Source organism: Phalangium opilio, unplaced genomic scaffold (genome assembly GCF_054372755.1).
Source record: "Phalangium opilio isolate 3A_F unplaced genomic scaffold, DU_Popi_V2 ptg000031l_1, whole genome shotgun sequence".
NCBI classification, from domain to species: domain Eukaryota; kingdom Metazoa; phylum Arthropoda; class Arachnida; order Opiliones; family Phalangiidae; genus Phalangium; species Phalangium opilio.
This window is the reverse complement of record NW_028324158.1, coordinates 12,580,964-12,602,579: the sequence shown is the minus strand read 5'-3', so window position 1 is coordinate 12,602,579 and position 21,616 is coordinate 12,580,964. Positions and strand designations below refer to the sequence as shown.

At 38.1% G+C, this 21,616-nt stretch overlaps 3 protein-coding genes across 4 annotated transcripts; 2 read left to right on the top strand and 1 right to left on the bottom strand.

Moving 5' to 3' along the window:
* Positions 1-222: 222 nt before the first annotated feature.
* Fbw5 (F-box and WD repeat domain containing 5) lies at positions 223-3,876 on the top strand. The gene is made up of 7 exons (XM_089870307.1): positions 223-369; positions 448-817; positions 904-1,096; positions 1,174-1,893; positions 2,408-2,602; positions 2,678-2,890; positions 2,972-3,876. The coding sequence occupies exons 1-7, from the start codon at positions 223-225 to the stop codon at positions 3,219-3,221; spliced, it is 2,088 nt and encodes a 695-aa protein (XP_089726433.1). The 3' UTR covers positions 3,222-3,876.
* LOC149690697 (E3 ubiquitin-protein ligase PPP1R11) lies at positions 3,661-4,472 on the bottom strand. 2 transcript variants are annotated; one of them, XM_089870318.1, is made up of 2 exons: positions 4,329-4,472; positions 3,661-4,249 (listed from the first exon to the last, which is right to left on the bottom strand). In XM_089870318.1, the coding sequence occupies exons 1-2, from the start codon at positions 4,386-4,388 to the stop codon at positions 3,962-3,964; spliced, it is 348 nt and encodes a 115-aa protein (XP_089726444.1). In that variant the 5' UTR covers positions 4,389-4,472; the 3' UTR covers positions 3,661-3,961. The 2 variants fall into 2 exon arrangements, with proteins under 2 accessions (XP_089726444.1, XP_089726443.1); XM_089870317.1 differs by having other exon boundaries at positions 3,661-4,261; positions 4,329-4,470.
* Positions 4,473-5,366: 894 nt separating this feature from the next.
* Positions 5,367-6,182, top strand: LOC149690696 (SRR1-like protein). Its single transcript, XM_089870531.1, has one exon. The coding sequence runs from the start codon at positions 5,367-5,369 to the stop codon at positions 6,180-6,182; it is 816 nt and encodes a 271-aa protein (XP_089726657.1).
* The last annotated feature ends 15,434 nt before the right edge of the window (positions 6,183-21,616 follow it).

Sequence of the window (21,616 nt, the reverse complement as noted above, 5' to 3'; positions counted from 1 at the left end):
TTAAGAACCCCTAAAGTTGTTTAAAAAACCGCAATTTTCGATACGATACGATAAGGCATGTCACCCAGCTGTCAGCTGGTCTCGGGAGTCGGGGACGGGGTCAATGCCTTTTATATCTTAAACCTATAATTAATAACAGGTTTTATGGGATTTAATTTATGAAGAAGAAAGTAAAATTATTATATAATTAGAGCTGGAAAGTTATAATAAATCCAGTCCAGTATGGATTTATTCAATCTCCCCGAATCTCTGTTATTGCAAATATTCTCTTATTTGGATGCTAAAACACTCTTACGTTGCGGCTGTGTTTGCCATAGTTGGTATCGAATAACTAGAGACGGTTCTCTTTGGAAAAGATTGTTCTATCGAGTAAGGGTTATGTTTTTTTTTACTCTCAATCAAAAATCATTTCTATGGAAAAATCAGGGTGAAATAATTTCTATATAGGAATGGAAAATTGACCGGTCCATCCCTATTGTGCCTGGAAAAACATCCTGGTACCGCGAATATCGCAGATTATTGTACAAAACCCCCGTTATTGAAACGGAAACGCTGAATGAACACGCTCATCAAGTTCTACACGTCAGTTTCTCCCACAATGGCAAATTATTTTCCTCATCTAGTAAAGACGGGTTCGTTAAAGTATGGAACGCAACTTATCCGGCCACCATTAGATACAGTGCCGATATGAAGGAATACCACTGGAATTATACTCAATTCTCGCAGTTTAATAACTCTGATAGCTTGTTATTAGTATCGGGAGTTCATTTTGGAGCTCATACTGCGTCAGGGGAAATAGCAGTGTTTAATTTACAAAGTTCGTTAACGTTAATTAATTTTAATTATGGGTATTTGTATTTTTATTATCATCAAATTTGTAAATGAATTAATTAATGTTTTCAGACGAATTCACTCTTCAATGTCGCGTTTTAAACAAACCCTACGATTTATTCGGTACTTGGTATACTGACAATTACTTGTTATCAGGGAGACTTCATTTCTTGGGACATTTGGTCTCTTGTTCCGCTTTATGGTTAAATAAAGCCTGGCAAGAGTCAGAATCTGAGAGAAAACCAATTATTAAACGATTATTTAAGTCAGTTAATACTTAATTACGATTAATAACTTAATTAATTTTATTAATTGGTTTTCACTCGTTAATTAAAACTATAGGTTTCTGAATCAGAACGCCAGTTCAATTCGTACGATAATGGTGGCAAATTGTTTGTGCCCCAGTGATGAAGAGACGGAGGATGGGGAAGAGAATGTTGGGAGAAGCATCCCTAGGGGATGTACCTCCTCGGACAATCAGTGGTCAGCTCATTCCTCGACTAATTCTCTTCCCGATTATATTATCAAAGGAAACCCAGTCTCCCACAATGCCTTGTCTTCCAGCCAATGGCAGTTAACAAATACTAGACGGAGAAGGTCAATTGACTTTGTTCCGCCTTCGAGTTTGAATTCCAGGGATGAAAAAGTAGAATTTGGGGCTGAAAGCAAAGTAGCGTGTACTATGGAATCCCCCATTCGTTATAGCCAAGAATATAGACGAGTTGAACATCCGGAAAACAAATTTAAACCAATATCTCCGGATGAAATAGATTGTAACAATTCTCTATTATTCCCTTGGGATGAAGAGAAGAATTCAAACTCTGATGATGATGAGGAAACTCCCGATTTCTCTGATTATTCAGAGGCTTATTCCCCCCAGGCAGCGGGGGAAGATGGGGGGGAACCGGAAGAAGGTGGTAGTGAAAGTGAAGAAGAAAGCGCGGAAGAAGACTCTAGTGTGGCCAAGATACTGGACCACCGTGAGAAGTTTCTAATTTTTACAACTGGATCTTTGACATACACTCCGCATCAAATTGGATTCAAAAGAATTAAGCCATTCAGGTTATACTAGGCCTAATTAGCCTTATTCCTGATCAGCGCCACCTACTCATAGCGGCGACTTTGAGAACTACTGTAAGCGGCAAGCCAATCAGATGTCGCTAAAATCTGGTGACGTCACTAACTGGCACTCTCGGGTCTTACCAAAAATGACGTCACCAGATTTTAGCGACATCTGATTGGCTTGCCGCTTACAGTAGTTCTCAAAGTCACCGCTATGGGTAGATGGCGCTGATCAGGAATAAGGCTAATTGGCCATATGTCTAATCAGCGCCACTAGCGGATGGTCTGAAAACTACTCCCATAGAGTCTAGGTATATTTAAGAGGGTTTGCAGAATTTCCGCCAGGTGGCTCGAACGCCGCGCCATCTGACGGAAATTCTGCAAACCCTCTTAAATATACCTAGACTCTATGGGAGTAGTTTTCAGACCATCCGCTAGTGGCGCTGATTAGACATATGGCCAATTAAAATAATTAATTACGGCCGAGAACCAAAATTAAAAGTTTCCCCAATAGATTTCAAGAAATGGTTAAAGAAACCGCGACTTTAGCTGATAGATTAAAAGAAAAGTCCAATGCTGATCAGAATGGGGGTGGTTCTTCCCCTGGCAATAATTTCTTGCAAGAGGAAGACCCCCTTTATGATAAAGTTGATCATATTATTGATCTTCATGGTCATATCATTGGAATGGGATTATCACCCGATCACAGGTGTGAAAACCATCAACATTAGATTTATTTAGTCATGGGTCAGTCATTGTCAAGTTGGTATTTACTATTTTGCAGGTATCTTTACGTGAACAGTCGTCCATGGCCCAAGAACTATGATATTGAACGTCCCTTAAGTCCCCCACCAATTGCCCAAGAAATTGACATTCACGTCATTGACCTTGTGACCTTGAAAGAAGTGGGCATTATGCTACATTCGCACAAAGCTTACACGCCCAATGATGAATGTTTTTTCATATTTCTGGACGTCAGTGACCAATACGTCTCAAGGTAAATATATCACCTCCACTTTCAGTCTTAAAGAATAGACGAGTTTATTAATTATCGAACAAACATTGGTAATTAATGTAGTGGGGCTGAGGATAAACACGGATACTTATGGGACCGTCATTATGGCAATCTTCTGGCTAAGCTACCCCATGGTGACGTTGTTAATTCCGTGGCCTTTAACCCCAAAGATCCCGAAATGTTGGTCACCGCCAGTGATGATTTCACCTTGAAAGTATGGCGTTCGCGTAATAGAGTCAAGCAAATCAATGCCAAAGCCCCTCCCCCTTACCAAATACCCCTTTCCAGAAACGTGCAATCTTCTTTTTCTTAACCAAAATTAATTAGGGATATAATTAGCTTAATTACTATTGGGGGGGGGGGGGAACTATTTTCAAAAAAACATTAGATTAATTAATTGCCTTAAGGAAAAAAAGAAAAAATATCTATGGAATAGTTATTTTTAAAAAATTGGGGAGGAAGTATAGTTCAAATTGTACTTAAGCTACTCATTTAATCATAATTAATATTTAATTACCCGTTTAAATATATTCATTTCATCCCATTAATTCCCAATCCCAATATTTTATGATAATTATTTTTTTTGGGATGTTAATTAATAGTGTTAATTGTAATTAAGACGCCCTAAAGTGATAGGAATTTTGATTTTGAGGGTTTGTTCGTTAGTTAGTTTTTAATATTTAAGTATTATGTAAGGTGTACCTGAGGCCCCGCCCCCCTCCCAATTACCAAAAATGATTGGATTGGAATCATTAGGGTTTTCAATAATCATTTTTATTTTTTAATTATTCAAAATAATTAAATAATGTATTTAAAATGATAAACAATATTCAAGGTTAGCTTGTTTTTGTTTTGTTTTTTTTTTTAATGGCGTTTTTTTAAGCCTTTTCTAATTGTGAAAAGCCTGACTGAAATTAATTATATTTAAAAATTATGGGGGAAACAGGAATAAATACAATATTTGCGCTTTATGGTTACATTATATATATTTATAGGACGTAGTCTATTTATTTCAATAGTACGTGTACTCTCTGTTCGGCTGTCTGTATTTTTTTATACAGCTTGGCTTAATTCTGGGGGCATAACTTGAGTCAAGGAATTTTCAGTTGTTTTTTGTACTTTCTGCGTCGTTCTTTTACGATTTTCAACATGGCCCCGACAATTTTCACATTCATCATCGTCAGTGTCGGAGGAACTTTCACCAAATGATCTGGGTTTCTCGTAAATGCAACAGCATTTCGATTTCTTTTTGTTCATATGTTCATTATCGACAGTATCTTCCCTCCAAATGACTTTCTTTTTAGTTTTGGGTTTTTTTAATCTTAATCTGACGTTAGATTCCTGAAAATGGTCCTAAAATTTAACTTTCCGTTACGGGAATGGCCTGGTTAATGATGGGTAACATTCAAATGATATATACCTCTGAGTTCTCTTCAATTACCACGCTGTTGTTTTCCGTGATTATTTGGGCTTCGGCCATGATTTAATTATTTCTCCACCAAATTTAATGGATATCAATTTAATTGAGATTAAATTGGCCCGGACAAATTAGCATCCTATTTATGACCAAGGCTTAATGATTTTTTTCTCTTTAGCTATAAATTTCCGCGTTTTATGTAGGGATAAATGCCGAAAACTACGGGGAAAATTTTAACGGATGTTAATATTTAATTTTGGAACAAATAGCTTAAAATTATGTCTTCAATTTTAATTTTAAACGCTTAATTAGCCTTTTCTATCGAAATATTTCGTCCACAAGAAATGTAAACATTAGACTTCAGCCAATCACGAGCCGCAAACGTTTTCAGTATTGGCCAATGGAAAAACGCCGTAGTTTTTAGTGGCGCCCAGCGGGTTATTTTCGTATTAATTCAGTTTCAGTTCTTGGTTGCTTCGAAGCCGGTTGTCGTCTATTTTGTAAAATTTAATTAGATATTTAATAAGTTTAATTACAATAGGGTCAAAAAATATCATCGCAATCGAGAAAGTGGATGTTCATTTACTTGTAGGTATAAATTATATTTGTAGACATTTTACAGAAAACTAGAAATTAGCGGTGTTTGTAATTGTAACATGGCTATGTTGCGATAAGCCTTGGTCAATTTAGCGGGGTTTGCAACGTGGTTTCATCCATGGTGGGCTGGTGGCTTTGACAATGCTTTGCAGCTTTGGCGCGTTAAGCCTTGGTCAATTTAGTGGGGTTTGGAAGTTGCAACGTGGCTTTGGCGCGTTAAGCCTTGGTTAATTTAGGAGTCTTGCAAGTTGCAACGTGGCTTTTGCACGTTAAACCCTGGTTAATTTAGTACGAAATTCGAAACTTAGGAATAGAGTTTCATCATGGTTTCATGATCTCTCTTATTTACTTATTTGTTTGTAGAAAGCGTCTTATTACGCAAATTTGGTGAAGTTTGTTCCAAACAACTTGGAAGTTGGTACTGAGATCAATCCAATCTGGATCATGTCTGACAATGTACTTGATTCTGATGGTTTCCAAATTGTTAAAAGGAAAAATGGCGCTAAAGGAGCAAGATGCTTCAAACCCAAAGTCACCAGTCTTTCTCCAAATTCATCCCCTCCGGAAATAAGCAACTTCAAACTGTTTCTAGAAACTTTAAACAAACAAAAACTTGAACTTAAAAGCTGCAAATTCTACACTGAAGTTTTGTCTATAATTGAAACCCATTTTGCCAATTTTAAACATTTAGTATGTTATGGTTTGGGCAATTTTGGTTCCTGCCTCAACTCGAGTTACCAGTTAGCCTTACTACTAATTTTAAGGGATGAATTTCAGTCTAGAGTATCAATTTTTGACCCAGTTTTTGTTGAAAGTGAAAAAACGATGTTAAATGATTTTGGCTTTGAAGTTTTAAAAATTAATGATGAAGGTAAATTTCAAACAACGGAGAAAACTCTATTTTACATGGTTCATTGTGGGAAACCTCTCTATAATAATTTACTTTGGGCCAATTGGAACATTACTTCTTTACAAAACGTGGCCATTATAGGGAACAGTTTTTCGCGTATTAAACTTGTTAATACGGAACAATACCTCGCGACTAAATTGAAATACGTCAATTTAGTATTGAGTGCCGTGACCGAAGTGCAAATACCCAATACTTTTAAAAGGGATGATATCTTTAACGATACTGCCTTACACTTCTTTAGGGAGAGGGATTTGGAAATTAAATTTGACGCGAATGTTTGGTCTTTTCCTAAAGAACCTCAATATGATAGCGACGATGAAATTATTGTTAAATTGAAGGTGAAAGATTAAGAAATATTATTATAATTATGAACCAAAAGATGGCGTTAGTCTCTATCCTTTAAGGGAACGGTTTCTTATTTGGCGCCTTTTTCAAATACGCCTGGACAGACATACACTCGCCCTTCATCAACCCTTCCTATAATATAAATATAACTGGTGGGAATTGCGTACCTTTTCTTAGAAATTTCCCCGTTCCCTTTCTATTTGAAATTTCCAACATAGTTTCAAATGAATGTTGGATGGATGAAAAAATAGCTGTCAGTCCCTAAGGCCATGGAAATATTACCAAATTTTAGTATATCGATACTTCTTTGCCCCCAAAATATTTCTTTCCTTCTTTCTTTCTTTCTTACTTTATTTATTCTGATGTGGCATTTTTTGTGCCCTATGGTGCGGGATTACAACTGCAGTTACTTCATAGAGCAAGAAGTTATATCTAGTATCTCAGAGAGAAGGTATAAATTCGCCAGATTTATAATCTAGCTTTATCTCCAGTCCAAACGTATAGTAGGTCCGGAGTTAATCCCCGTCTCTAAATTACAACCAGCGAGATATCTCATTGGTTCTTGAAAACTCACGTCAGCGCGACGACGCGAGTGACGAAAATTACAGTCATATTTTCCGACAGAGGAGAGGCTGCGAAATAGCCCGGCGCCTCCTTTTACGTCCCCCCTTGTATTTTGAAAGGGGGACTGGGACTATGGCGCCCGGCGAATACAAAGGCATCTTATACCTTCTCTCTGAGATACTGATATAACTTCTTGATAGAGCTCTCTTATTTTTTTTTTGGCCTGGGAAGGCAAAAGTAGCTTAAGCGGCTTATGCCCTCTCTACCCGAGGGGGTAGCCACTTGAGAACTCAGGTGTACAATATGTCTTGAACTCAATGTACTGTCAAAGCTGAACTCTGAGTTCCGAAGGGTTTGAACTCAATGCACTGTCAAAGCTGAACTCTTTTAAACTCAGGTGTATAAAGAGATCCAAAGTGTCTACCCCCTCGTCTCTACCACCACTATAGACATAAGATAAGCACCCTGGTCCCTTCTGATCCATCTTAGATCTTAACCCCGGAGTAAATTTGTCTAAAGTTATGACAGTATTTTCAATCTTTTGAACCACGATAACTGAAAGAAATGAACAAAAAAAAAACAAAAAAAAAACAGTAAAACATTCATAGAAATTGACTTAATTTTTTCAGGTAATCACAATCGGTATCAAAAGTTCAGAACTGATGACGTTTCATTCAAGACCACTTCAACGTCAATATTTATTGAATTATTTGGGTACGTTTTTTGTCTTCTTCTACTTCTTCTATTATACTTGCGCAGCGCCTAGGTTTTTTTTTTTTCCTTTTTCTTTCTCCCTGAATCCACTTTGGGGGTTCAATCTTTGTGGAATGTCTCTAGGGGGCGTGGCTTTAAACCCTCTTGACGTTTAAAAAACTCTTAGGACTGAAATGAAATCCTTCTTTTATTTTCGTTCCCTTACGTTTACGCGAGGGGATTAATTCCCTGGAGGGTTTGTTTCCCATCTTAACTCGCTCTCCCCCCCCCGGATGAAGGGGAAGGACCCCTTTTTTGTTAAGAACGCAGCTTTTTTGTTAAAGACAAAAAAGAAAAATCCCACTTAAACCAATTCAACCGCGGCAAACTCAAATGTCACCCACTAAGTTGCAGATACGATGTTTTTGCTAGCAAAATTATTTTCTCTATAATGGCGCCCTCCCTATCTGTCGTCCGCCGCTTCGAATCATTTTGGACTCTCTGTCCGTGTGGGGTAATCCCCCCTTTCTCTCTATTTTAGGGGTGGGGGGATTTTAATCCGCCTAATTAGTAGTCGACCTGTTTTAGCTGACGTTCCAAAGTTTTGCAGACCAGGGGAAAACAATATTAACCTTCCCCCCTTCACCCCTGACCAACTTTGGCCCCCCTCAATGGCCTATCTTATTTGCATACCTTATATCTAAAATTCTGGAGGGGTCGGATAGTTACGCGATATTTACTTCCTATCTCTTTATTTATTTAATTTGAAGATAGTAATAATGTCCGGTCCCTCGTTTTTCATTGGTCCCAAATCCTACTTAGGGTTTTTGGGGTTTTCTAAGAGAAGGGGGGGGGGTGGGCTTAGTCTCGCCAAAATTTGAGACACTTACCACCACCACCACCTCCGCCCGCTCTCTTTTCTGGACAGTCTTAGTTTAGGCGTTTAATTTGCAGCAAACTTTAATCCTTCAAACGTCGACAAGTTCGTTTCGGACTTTCGGTGGGGGAAAAAAGTTTTCCTCCAAAGAGTTTATTTAGATTGGGTTTTTGAGAAAAACGCCGGCAGTCCATATCTTTGAAGTAAATTTATACCGCTACTAACTTGTCTTATCTTTATGGCTGTACTCTTAAAATATGTTTTGAAGGGTAATTTAAAATAATCTAAATGCTTTAACGAACAGTTAAAATACGCCTAATTACCCATTACGTGTAATGGAAGTTTCTCAAACTTTTTTATGTCAAAGTGTATTTATTCTATTTCTGGACCGAAAAGTTGATTTTTTGGCACAAACAGATACTTTTACGCTCATGGAGGATTCATACCATTTACACCAGGAGGCCGGGCTAACTGGAGGACAAAAACCCGTCTGCTTTTGTCCTCCAGGTAGCCTTGGCTTCAGGTGTAAATGATATGATTCCTCCATATGTGTAAACTGTCTATATTTTAAGCTGAGGACAGTTTTATCTCTTTTTAATGTACACACCCGAAGAAGATTTTCAGTTCTCTTCATTAAGTGTCCCTTCCCCCTTCTATTCTTCGGTGTATAATAATAGTTGGTACAATGGTACGTGTATAGTATCTGGTAAAAGTTCATTTCCGGTTTATGCTCGCGGGTCTCCTAAATGAAAAGGGTGAATACCGTACACTCCCCGGGCTGCTTTCGTTGTCGCGTCTTCGTAAGAGGGACTTTTGGGCGTCTAGCTGTGGTGGTGCTGGCAATTTGTGGCTTTTCCGCTCTGACAATTCTTTTGTAGAAAATGAGGGGTTTAGTTCTGGGGGCGTAGTGGTGGGGGGGACACCCTCTATCCCATCCTTTTAACCCGTTATACCCGGGGAAGATAGTGGGTGGGTGGGTGGATGGGTGGTGCTATAATTTGGTTAATCACGGCTAGGCGAGCGACAATGAAAATGCAAACAGTCTTCTTCGGTTTGCTTGACTCGCTACTAACGTCTTAGCATCTTTTTAACGGAAATACGGCACGTTCTCCCAAAAGTCCCCTAACTCCTCCCTCATCCTCATCATCCGAGTCTCCTCCGTTAGCGGATGCAGTTACTAGTGTAGACTTACTTACTTAGTCTTCTTCTTCTTTCTAATCTACGATATATCTGTCTTTCTTCGTAGTATTATCGAGAGTAGATAATGAATAGACTATAGTTCTTCTGAAAGATACATTTGCTTGTAGGCAATATTAGGGAAAGGTCATTGGCTACCGGTCCGGTGCTCTTACTCTTGACTCTTCAGGGTTGACACGAGTAAGGGACAACCTGGGGAAAGTCGGGGACAACCTGGGGAAAGTCGGGGACAACCTGGGGAAAGTCAGGGACAACCTGGGGAAAGTCGGGGACAACCTGGGGAAAGTCGGGGAATTTCAACAAAGTCAGGATATTTGGTTAAAGTTGGTGAAATATCCGCAGTTCAACAAACCAGCTGGGTGACTTTTGAACTAGATCACGTTTGACCAGACACCGGAATTCATAACACCCCATTTAAACTTTCGAATTGGTTTACTTTTATCACCCTCTTCTTATATTTAGAACAATAACAATTGGGCCTAAAGATGTAAGGGAAAATCGTAGGAAAAGTCAGGGAAATTTGAATGTGAAAATTTCGTGGCAACCCTGTCTGTTACTAGTGACCGGCGTGTTCTTTCCGATATTGGGTTTGGAGGCTCTTTTCTTATTAGATGCTCTCTTAGATTGACGTTAAGGAAGCTTCCGGGCAGGAAATTTGCTATGAATATTCATTTCTTATTGATCTAAATTCACCCCTTTTACGCGTCCTTTTATTAACCGAAGCTTTTGCGGGGGCGGGTCCCCCCACCCCCACCTTGGACTGGATTAACACTCCCCCCTCCTTTCTTCCCCCCCCCCGGGCTAGGACTTGGATTCAAATTAAGCGAAACTTCTTCTCAGCGAAGTAAATTTTCTTATCAACTCATCCTGCATTACGCCATAAGTTAATTATATAGTTTTCAGTCTAAGTTCGTATATACGTTTAGCAACGCAAAAAGTGTTGATTAATGGGTTGTTCAATTAGAAAACGAGAGCTCCAAATGTTTCGTCTTTGGTTTATATACTCTTTGTATATCTATCCCTTTGGGGAAAATAGTAAGGCTAATTATTGACTTGAGTTCTCGTTTTAGTCGGGTTTGAGGTAGGAGATATTCAAATGAATGAAGATTCTGATTGTCTCTCCTTTTCCTCCCCACAACCCTCTCTCTCTCTCTCTCTGTCTCTCTCTCTCACCTCACACACACACACACGCAGACTCTCTAGTTGCACTTTCCTAAATCCAGATGTTGTTTAATTAATGACATTTCTGAGGGATTTTGCCAGATTTTAATTAAAAGAGCCTCTATCATTCTTTTCCTTTTTGGAATTTCAATAGATATTTTCCAATGTCAATTTAACAATTATCAAAATATATCAAAGATGGGATGCTTTATAGAACCCTGATCGTGTTTTAAGAATTCAAACTTGTAGATGGTCCATAATTCTTTATATATATTTTTTTAGATTTGTAAGTAATATATGGATTCCAGAAACTGTTTTAAAATATAAATACACTATACGCCTACATAGTTTGAATTTTTGAATAATGTTTCCATGTCGGGGTATTTTTTTTCTGCTAAGAATTTATGGTTTCCTGAAAGCTCAGAATATCTGACACCCGGTTAAGTTAAGGGTGTTTTTTTAACGTATATTTATTTTTGTTGTCCTTTCTTGGATGTAATGCATCTATCTTTTTCCTAGTTAAGACATTTCTCGTTTTAAAATCGCGATACTTCTACTTTGTCCCCATAGTTCTAAACATTCGCTCGTGTCTAAGATGTGCTTTTCTTGAAGGGATAGTGTCGTGAGACATTCTTATTTTTTCTATTTCTTCCTTAAAGGGGTAGTAAAATAACTTAAAGTCTTAAGGAGAGGTATTTACGGTCTAAGAATCGTTGAAATAATATATATATATATATATATATGTTTGTTTTCTGTTAAATTGATCTACACTTGGATGGGGGCTTTATTTTTTGAAGAGTGTTTCTTTGTTTGATCGATTAGGGGATTTGTTACCCCGCTTTACACTTTTCTCCATTGCAATCTGATAAAACGACTCACTCTCTCTCACTTTCTCTGTTTCTATCCCTATCTCTCTTTCTCTCTTTGGTGTGTGTATTCCGTCATATCGATTGTCTAGTAACGCTAAGAGTAAATGCACCAAAACCTACAACTCTGACGAGTGTTTTTTTGTTGCTGATATTCGGATCTAAGGATCTGCTTTTTGATTTGTCTTCCTTCTTTGTGTAATCACGGCCTTTGATTTTTGATAGATATAGGGAACCCTTTCCCCTCTCTCTTTTGGTAGCAGATTGGTTGTTTGTAGGGGGGAAAATATCCCCCTTAATCACTGGAATCATCTTAAATATAGATTGGGTTAAATTTAATTGTATCTTTGATACGCTTTCTGGCGGATGGTTTTGCGAGATTATAGCTTTTTTGGGGGGTTCGCCCCCAACCCTTTTGAGGGGGGGGGGCAGCGTGTTTTAAACTAAGTTAAGTCCGATTGGTATTCCGAAAGAGGCTCTTTTACCAAGAGAGTGGTGCTATATGGAAATGTATGCCCATTTCAATATGAATGGCCCCATTTTAGTATATATAGGCTTCGTGCGTTCGAAGGTGCCACGCCGGTGCATAGAGGATATACAGTAGAGGAGTAGATACTATATCTCTATTTTTTACTGTTTTTTGCCCCTTCTGTGCATGATATTGGTTGAAAAATATCGTCTGCTTTACTCCGCATCCTCTATGAAGGCGGGTAGTTATATTTAGGCAAAGGTAAACCACGTGTCTACCAAGAAGCCGAGTGCTAAAATATTTTTATCAAGAACTGTCCACTCCTCTTATTTTATATCCTCTATGATGCAGGGTACAGTAACAATACGGGGGGGGATTGACTGGATATTGGTTCCATCTCCTTTATGTATAAATAAACTGGTACTGGATTCTGTCCACGTGAACTGGGTCCGCCAAGTGACTCCGTTGGTTCCCCCTAACGCGATTTAAACTCCTTTTTAAAATTTATTTAAATTGCTAGCTGAAGTAAAAGTTCCGCCAAGGAAGTTTTATTCAAAAAGTTATATATATATATATATATATTTAAGAGACCTGGTAGGAAATTTCCTTCCCAAGAAAGGATATAAATTTAGGCTATTGAAATTGTGTACCTCACCGATACGACTGCCAGGTTGCGATGTATTTAGTATATATTATTGTTATTGGGTATCAAGGCGATTTATTTTTAGTTTAATTGTTTTTAACAACGCCTTTTAATGTGGTACCAGAGAGGACCTTGATTTTAACTTTTTAAGGGTGTAAAATTTTTAAAATTCCAAAGTTGAGTGTAGAGAATTGAATTCATAATGAATTTTTTTTTTGCTCCCCCTCGGTTGGCGTTTTATACCAAGTTTTAAAAGGAAGTGTAACGTCAGGTTAAGTTTGGAGTACATGGTAAATGCGGGGGTGTTTTTTTCTTCGCTGTGTTTTGCGTGGTTTCACCTTTTATTTTGTTTCTATGGAGAGCTCGGACGGCGTGGCGTCTTGAAAGGGATATAGTTTTTATGTTAATGTATAAAAAGGGGCTTTTGGATCCCAACCGAGGTGTCCAACACTCTTTATGCAAGAAAGAAATTCCCCAAACCCAGATACGTTTAATTTTGAAATTTATTATAGGAGTGGTTAACACCTCGGGGGATAATACCCCTTTCTCCACTTCCCCCCTTATGTCTTGCTTTGGGTGCTTTTTCAATCTCTTCGTTGGCTTTCACTTTTTTCTCTCTCAAAGAAATTTGGTTTTGAATTTATTTTTTATTATTTTTTTAAAGTGGCCATAGCGAAAAGCTTTTTATAAGCTTTGTTATATATAAATCTAGCCTTTGAGGGGCTTACTCTGCCCCTAACCCAACCCCAAATTCTCTTAGGGGATACTAAGCTCCCAAAAGATGGGAATACACCATAGACACCGGTCGGTGCAAATCCATACTTAAATTTGAACGCTTGAAAATTTACCTTCTCTGATTTTACGAAGTCTATAATTAAACATTTTAACTTAAAACTACTGATTCGATAAATGTAGGAATAATTCTCAGTTTCATCTTGACAATTGGTAAATTGGTATTAATTTTATCCGGTTTCAATTATGGTAAAAGATAAGTGCTCGGCTTCAATTCGGTCTCTCCTTAGTACCTCTCATTCGATTATCTCCTTCATGAATGTCCCTCCGAAATTTAATTTGTAGTTTAATTAAAATTTTGAGAATCCCACCGTCGTAAAGTTTGTTGTATAAGCTTTAGCTTCTTAATGATTTAAATGCCCTTCATCTACTTGGGGACCCAACTCTGAATTTGATTCCGCTGTTAAACCAACCCCAAAAATTCCACCTGATTAGATTGTAATTTGTACTAAGCCTATACTTATAATGGACCTTTTAATTGTAATTGTCTAAATACATAATCAAATTTAGTGATTAAGAATTGAACCTAATTTAATTGTTACTGACTTTAAATTGAGTTGGTCATTCCCAGCTAGGCTTCGAACGCTTTTAAATAGCGCAGTTAATTAAGGGACTTAATTAGTTGAAAAAAAAGGGTCCTTACTTAATTTGGTCGTCGGAATGTGAAAATGTTTTGGACAAAAATCTTCATCAAAATTAAGAGCATTTTTCGTCTGTCCCCTATCTCAGTGTAATTTGAGATTCGAGGCGCAATTACTTCGCAGTTCATGAGGAAGTGAGGTGAGGAGAGTATGTACTTGACATTCTCAAAAACGGACTTGAAGTGGTCCTTTAAAGATTTTGGAGTTTTCTATACAGATTTAGGGCTTGCTTTAAAATTAGTATACACACTCCTCTCCTCTCTTCCCGAAATACTTTATTATAAAGTTTTGAAAGATGCCCCTGAGCTGCGCGTCAAGGAATTCTTGGAATTTTGGGAAGTGCATATTCGTCATACACGGCCTCCTCTATTTTTGCGATCTATTTTAATGAAATGGCACGCGCTATTTCGTCAAGAAAGTCACGTGCCCTGAGATGTATTAAGGAATCTTCTCTTCTCTTGATTAATTATTTATTTATTTATTTAGATATAAATTTTGGAGCTTGAAGAGATGTGGTGGTCCTTAGCTTCTGCCTTAATTCTTCTACCACGAGACTTCAACAACAACTCGCGGTAAGTACTTGAAGTTTCTTAACGTAAATTTGTTGATACGCTTAAAAGAATCGCGTCCAAATTATCGGGTAATACTTAAGATTGACTAATTACTAAATTACTAATGAACGTGGTGAACTTTATGTAAGAAAAATATCAGAAATGTTAGGTATAGTAATTGGAAGCTAAAACAAAAGAACTCGTAAACTCCATGAGAGGACCTCACGCTGCCATCGTCACAAATTGTCTCTTTAGTTAGTTGTCTTCTAGTTGCCTCTCGTCAATGTCCTGTCGTTTAAAAACTGCGTCTTTTCTTTTCTTGGGAAGGGTTATACACGACAAAAGAGCTTCTCTAATAGGCATCCCACCGACTTCTGTCGTGTAGACGCAACATTTAACGAACCCCAATCATTCAAGAGTCTTTGCTACACTCCCTCTTTCTTTCTCGATAAACAAAAAGATCCATTCTCTGGAAAGGCCCTTACGATGACTAGTGATCAATTCTGTAAAGAATTATTATTGTTTAGAAACTTACGTAACCGCAGACTTGATTGAACTTTAGATCTGTTTGAATTTAAGGGATATGCTCTTTTTACGATTTAAAATCGAAAATGTAACGTATACGACCGATTTTGCAGAGGTACTTAGGTCAAAAGTTCATAGAATATTTGAAAACCTTTCCTTAATTTCTGACATACCTTTCATAAACACCCTGTATTATTCTAATAACTCTCTCTATCTACTTGTGGGTTTTGGTTTGGGGACGAGGGTTGATTGGGTCGGTCTGTATATCAATGGTATATATGTATGTATGTATATATGTAGTCGGGGGTATATCCACCGAACTAATAAGTTTGGGCAAAACCCTTAATTAACCCCGGGTATAGGATAGAAGAAAAAAACTACTCTTTCTCTATCGGGGGGGGGGGGGTTCTCTCGGCTGGGGTTGGTTGGGGGTACTAGTCTATTACAAACTAATCACTAGGTAGCTGAACCCCTGAACGAAATTAACTCCGGCATGCACCCCCCTCTCATCCGTGAACCCACAGAAAAAGAAAACCCCATTTTTTTTGGTTGGGCTGTGTCTGTTAGAGCATTGGCAAGGTGGTGGTAACTGCATGCGCGAAGTACCATGTCATCAAGGCGGTGCGGTTTTGCTAATCATCACTGCTATAGGATTAATGTATACCTATAATTCAATGGAGTGTATACTACCACCACCTTTTATTTAATCAGAAAAGTGTCACGGATTTCAGTTGAATTTTGATTTAATTCTTTCAAATTAATTTCGTGGACTTATTTGTCTTTTTCCGAGAAATTTCATGGAATTTTCATCAAGTTGGTAATAGGCTAAGTCTTTTACGTATACAGTCTATACGTAAGTGTTGATAGAGGAACGAGTTTATAGGGACCAAGGGTTGGATTGGGCTGGGCACCCAGCTCTATTTATAGAAATGGATTTTGGTCAGTGGCTAATTGGGGTAGGAGTTCGCTTCATTAGGCCCCTAAAGGAAAACCACGATTAGGACGTTACCCTTCATTAGTACTCCCCCTTTCCCTCCATACACACCCTAACGCTAATGCCCCCCAACTCTCCTCCCCCCAATCTCCCTCTCATCGGTTATGGTAGAAATAATACCGTATATATAGTCTCCTCTGGTAAAAATTTCCACCCATATAGATAATTAACACCTAAGCCTAAGCCTAACGCGTATTAAGTCTATTTTTCCCCCTTACAATCTTCATCCTACTTTTTCTAAGGAAGGTAATTTTTCCTAAGCCTAACTTTTCAAATTAGACTTAGTTTTCCTTGTGGATTTGCGCACGCGCGGGAAACGAATCTTTGCTAAGCCTAATTATTTAAATTAGACTTAAGTTCCTTTCTGATTTTCGCGAGACGTATAAAATAGGCGAAATATTCACAGTTTGGTCTATTTTTTTTTATATCCACTCGAGAGTGAATATATATTCATTCTGTCGTCTGGGGGAATAAAATACGTGCTTAATTTTTGCGTTCGCTTATGAAACGAAATTCTTAAAAATTTTCTTTCTTCATCCAGTTTAAAAGCTCTCGGCGTCGCCGTCGACGTCGGCGGCGGACGTGACTTTGAATTAAATTTATTTCACTAAGAAAAAAAAATAAATGATAGACTTTAAAGTTATTAAATATTTTTGCCCGCGGAAGATAAAAATTTAAAATCAAAGGCAACGCGTTGCGTAAGATATAATAGCGATAGGGAATGTAACCGTGTGGTCCTTTAAGAGAGCCAGAGATACCGTTTTCATTTTTACTTGCAAAATATTGCTCTTAATGCTGTTGCAGTCTAGGGATGTAATTTTTTATATTGCGTCCACCATCTAAAGAATTATTATTCAAATTCTGTAATATTCAAATTTTTTGGGACCGGGTTTTAGCGACGTGTCTTGGGTAAACTTAAATTAGCCGAATTCTCTCTCTCGCCTTCTCTCTCTGTAGCTCTTGACGTGGACTTAATTCCCCATCTCTGTTTACTCCCTGTAAAATAATGCTTATCATACCTACGAAATTCTAACGCTTGAAATCCCAGCTCCACTCTGTAATAATGTCAGAAGCCTAGAATGTCCTCAAATATTTCGAATTTCAAAGAGGACTTACTCACGTGATCTAGCAGCTATAGCTAACCCCCCAAACAATATTTAAATGAAGCTAGGCTATAGCTTAGCTGATTTAGTTTTGAGATAAAAGAGGGAGTTTTTAATTGGAGAAAATCAATTCTGTTTCTGATTCTGATTTTTTTTAAACCACCGCATTTCGACTTATTTTTAACTTTACTGATTTCGAAATTTAAATTTCTTTTATAATGAGATGCGATTGGCAACTTCATTAAAATATTTATATTTTAACATCGGGGTTAATCCAGGCCTCTCTCTCTACTTCCCAGGGTTCATTCAAACCTGGAAAACCAGCCGAAGCTTGAAATGTCTGCAGGGAATTAAATTGTTGACTAAACGTTCAGGGAAAACTCTTGGAAATATGTGGGAAAAATCCTGGAAATATATTGGGGAAAAAACCTGGAAATGTCAGGGAAATATATGGGAAAAACCTGGAAATGTCAGGGAAATCGGTTTTCCAAAAGTTGCTTCAACCCTGTCTTGTATTTCCCCGTAATCCAGACTGGGGCAATACCCCCGACAATTCTTTATAGATCTTAGAAATTCCTTCCTCAACTCCCCGCACCCCCTTTTTTCCTTTAATTACAAGAGAGTGAGGTGGGGTTTTAGGGTTGGGGGTGGGTGTGGGCCTGAAAGCATCCTTAATTAACACTAATTCCAAGTTATATAAGGCTCTCGCTTCCCCTAACTCGAATTTCTTCCCATCCGTTCGCTTTTCCTCGCTGAATAGATGAATAATGTGAAGAATTATTCTTTAAACGTATCCATCCCCTCTTTCCTTTCATTAACAGAGTATATTCGTATACTTCAACCCCTTGATCCGAATAGAATTATTTCTGAAGAAAAAAAAGTGAGCTATGGATGGACTAGGTTCCTTCATCCCGGTTCACATCCCATGATGGCAAAGTGGATTATTATTGGATTAACTTTTTGTTGGGGCGCTAATTTCTTAGATATATTTTAGAAGTTAAGTACGGGGGGGGGCACTATCTTTTCTTTAATTAGAATATGGGCCCTGTTAATTAATTTGGATGGATTCCATTCATATTAAATTTTCTCATGGAATTTTATTGCTTTGGGGTATTGTCTTTTAGAAATTTAATGAGAACCGGCCTGTTTAGTACCTTTTAAAGGTGATAAAATGGGTCAGGCATTACATTAGTGATATCAGGTAACGAGGACGTATTTAATTCGTTAATTATTAACCAATACGTTAATTCCGCCAGTCGGTATGGCTTTTAAGAATAAATATTTGGGTTATAACTGGATTCAATTCGCCATTCTGTATATAGCTGTCTCCATTTCAAGTACTCTGTATAGTATATAGACAAACAAGTAGATTTATATAGTTCAAGAGGAAACCTTGCGAATATCCAATGGTCGATAAACATAACATTACATATCCATGGATTGGTAGACTATATAGGTATTGCTTCGGGACGTGTCTTCCTCTTGTACAACCATACAAGTACTTGCGCACACTCTCTCTTCCTCTAACTTTCTCCTTGTCAGCGACACCGAGATGGGAGTGGGATGGTGAGGGGACGACTACAGGAGGAAATTGAAAACCTTTGCCAAACAAAACGGTATATCGAAGCCATAAAGTTAATAAAAATACTTTAAAGGGAGCTGGAACTCGCGTATATATTCTGTAGAGAAATTGCACCTCATCTGAAAAGAGAAGTTTCAATTTCTGTAATCGTGTTTATTCGAGTTCAATTTTTGTTTGATAATTCCGTGGGTTTTTTTTTTGCGGGGCTTCTGCGCGAGCTTTGAGTGTCCCTTTGGTTCAGTGTTGTACACGTTGTAGGTTAGCTTTGCTTTGAGTTTATTTGAAGAAGGAGCGAATGTATGAGACGACACGCCATTATAGATTTCCTAGGGGATGGATCAACTTTTCAAGATGCCTGCCTGCCTTCGCAGACTATCCAGACAGGGGTCCTGTTTTTTCTTTCACCTAACACCACACACACATACACACACCACATTCCTTTACTACATGAGCGCCTTGCGTCTATGCCAACTATATTCAATGGATAATAATAATTAATATTCATTTACAGACATAGCTTATAATTACTTCGTCTTTTATCCATTTTATCCATTGTAGTTTGTTTCGTAACAAGGACGAGATTATATCCCATTCTTACCCATTCTTAAGTATCTGAGCACCTTGGAAAGCTTCGAGGAAAGGGGTTTATTTATTTTTGCTAGCCTTTCGTAACAAGATGCTAAGGAACTATAGAGGAAAACTCTTCTTTTTTCTTCGAGTATTTTTGCTGAAAAAAAAACAAATATAAAAGTTGTTATAAAAACGTAACGCTTCCCGGGGGGACAGTCCAATTCCGGGTATACCGACTCTCGCAACCTAGGAAGGGTATTATGATCTACGTTCATTTTTTCCAAGGGTGTAACCGCGACCTATACAAGTTATAGGAGCCGTTATAGTTTGATGAACCGCCATTTTGATTTCTTTATTTATGTATTTCTTCAGGGTGATGGGTGTAAGAATATTTCTCAAATCCCTTTGGCATATTTTTTTAAAATGAAATTAAGGCAGCTACGTTATATTTTTGACGTCCTAGATCTAGTCAGGCGGTACAGAATGGTTAGCTTCCGGTGCCGGTGCGGATGGGTACGGAAGTAAGTAGGTTGAGCCATAATACCTCTATAGTGTGAAGAAGAAAAAGAAGTGTTACGCGGGGATATGAACCGCATCCATAGAGAGAACTCAGCTCCGTTTCACGTCAATCAATCAAAGCTATGGCTGCCTGGTTGAACTAGCTACGAAGTAGGGGTTGGGGGCTGTCTTCCCCTGGGGAGAAAGATCCCCCGAACCCCTTTAAGACACTACCCACGTATAATATCACTCCCCCCTCTTATAAAGTCGTGTTCCGTTAATATTATATCAGAGGATAATACCTTCGATACTATTTATTTACCCTTATAGGGGGGCCTAGTTGTTTTGGTTCTTAAAACAACTTGTTTGCAGGTCCAAAGTTGATGTAAATAATGATTAACTTCTGGCTATATTTTTACTTATTTACCTGTGACATTATTTATTTACCTATAGTTTTTTTTGTTCTTAAAAACTTTAAAAAATAAACGGGTTGTAGGCCAGGTATGTAGAAAAGTTTATTTACTCTTTGCTGCAGTTAGCATAGGCTTCCTAAGCTTCCGCTCTTACGGTCTGCTAGTACATAAAAGCCCGAGTTCTTGAAATTTAAGCAAACATTGGTTACGACTTTAAAATTCACTCTCTCTCTCTCTCTCGCTCTCTCGCGCGCTCTCTCTCTCTCTCTCTCACTCACTCTCTCGCTCTCTCTCCGAGTTGCTTTCCTCTATCTTTTGAGAGCTTTCCCCCCTCTCTCTCTCGCTCCTAAAGTCCTTTTCCGTCGATAAAAAGAATTCTCTCCTTTTCCCCAAAATTTCGTTAGGGCCAACAAACTTTTGCAAATTAAATTCCAGCAGCGGCCGTGGTGGTCCTTCTGCTCTATCCCTAGTGACCTCTCGGGTGTATGTGCCTTCGTAACACCGACAAAAGGTTACCATAACCTTTAAGCCTTGCCCAATGGTCCTTATTTTTAAGCTGTTTTCTTCGAGGATCATTGCGATGGACCGCCGCCTGAGTTTCGACCTCACTTCCTGAGTAGAGGGGATAGACACTATTGATTAAGTGCAATTCAATCACTATCTACAACAGATTGAAAAGCTTGTAGTAGTTCTGTTCGATTCAGTAATTATCATTCAGTTCCCAAACCTGAATGATACAATATATGCTCTAATAACAAATTATTGGCAACCCTGAAGCGCATGCGCAGTTTAATTTAAGGAAAGGTTCTAGGAAATTTCCCTAACCCTTTAGTGCATACTATATATTTTAAATTTTATTCAGGAAATTTTCCATCAAACTTGTCACGCTTGCTTACACCAAAATATTTTCGTGAACATATTTGCGTGGTTAATATTTTCTTTTTTCATTTGGGAGGGGGGTGGAACCCCTAAAAGGGTGAATAACTTTTGACGAAATCTTATTAAAGATTAAATGAGGGAGCTTATTAAAAAGTGAATCAAGAATATCCGAGAGAGAGAGTAATTTAAGGCGATAGTAAGGCTTCCTTGCTTGGCAAAATTCCCAGTTACTCCTTTTAGTTCCCTTTCCTCCCGCTGGGGGTTAGGAGGAAATAGGTCTCCCTACCGTTATCATCAGCTTAAATCCATCCTCTTCTGTAGGCCAAAATGATTCTAGAAATTTATTTTACATCACGAACCTAAACCAACCGCAGTTTGCTCCATTACCAATAAATATATTTTTGCGACAGTGTTCTTCTAG

Bases quoted from the DNA above. Each gene is read 5' to 3' on its own strand.
- LOC149690697 (XM_089870317.1), bottom strand. From the start codon at position 4,388: ATGGCCGAAGCCCAAATAATCACGGAAAACAACAGCGTGGTAATTGAA. The intron at 4,262-4,328 runs GTATATATCATT...GTTAAATTTTAG, and splicing joins TAATTGAAGAGAACTCAGAG to GACCATTTTCAGGAATCTAA.
- LOC149690696 (XM_089870531.1), top strand. From the start codon at position 5,367: ATGTCTGACAATGTACTTGATTCTGATGGTTTCCAAATTGTTAAAAGG.
- Fbw5 (XM_089870307.1), top strand. From the start codon at position 223: ATGGATTTATTCAATCTCCCCGAATCTCTGTTATTGCAAATATTCTCT. The intron at 1,097-1,173 runs GTCAGTTAATAC...TTAAAACTATAG, and splicing joins ATTATTAAACGATTATTTAA to GTTTCTGAATCAGAACGCCA. The intron at 1,894-2,407 runs GTTATACTAGGC...TTTCCCCAATAG, and splicing joins AAAAGAATTAAGCCATTCAG to ATTTCAAGAAATGGTTAAAG.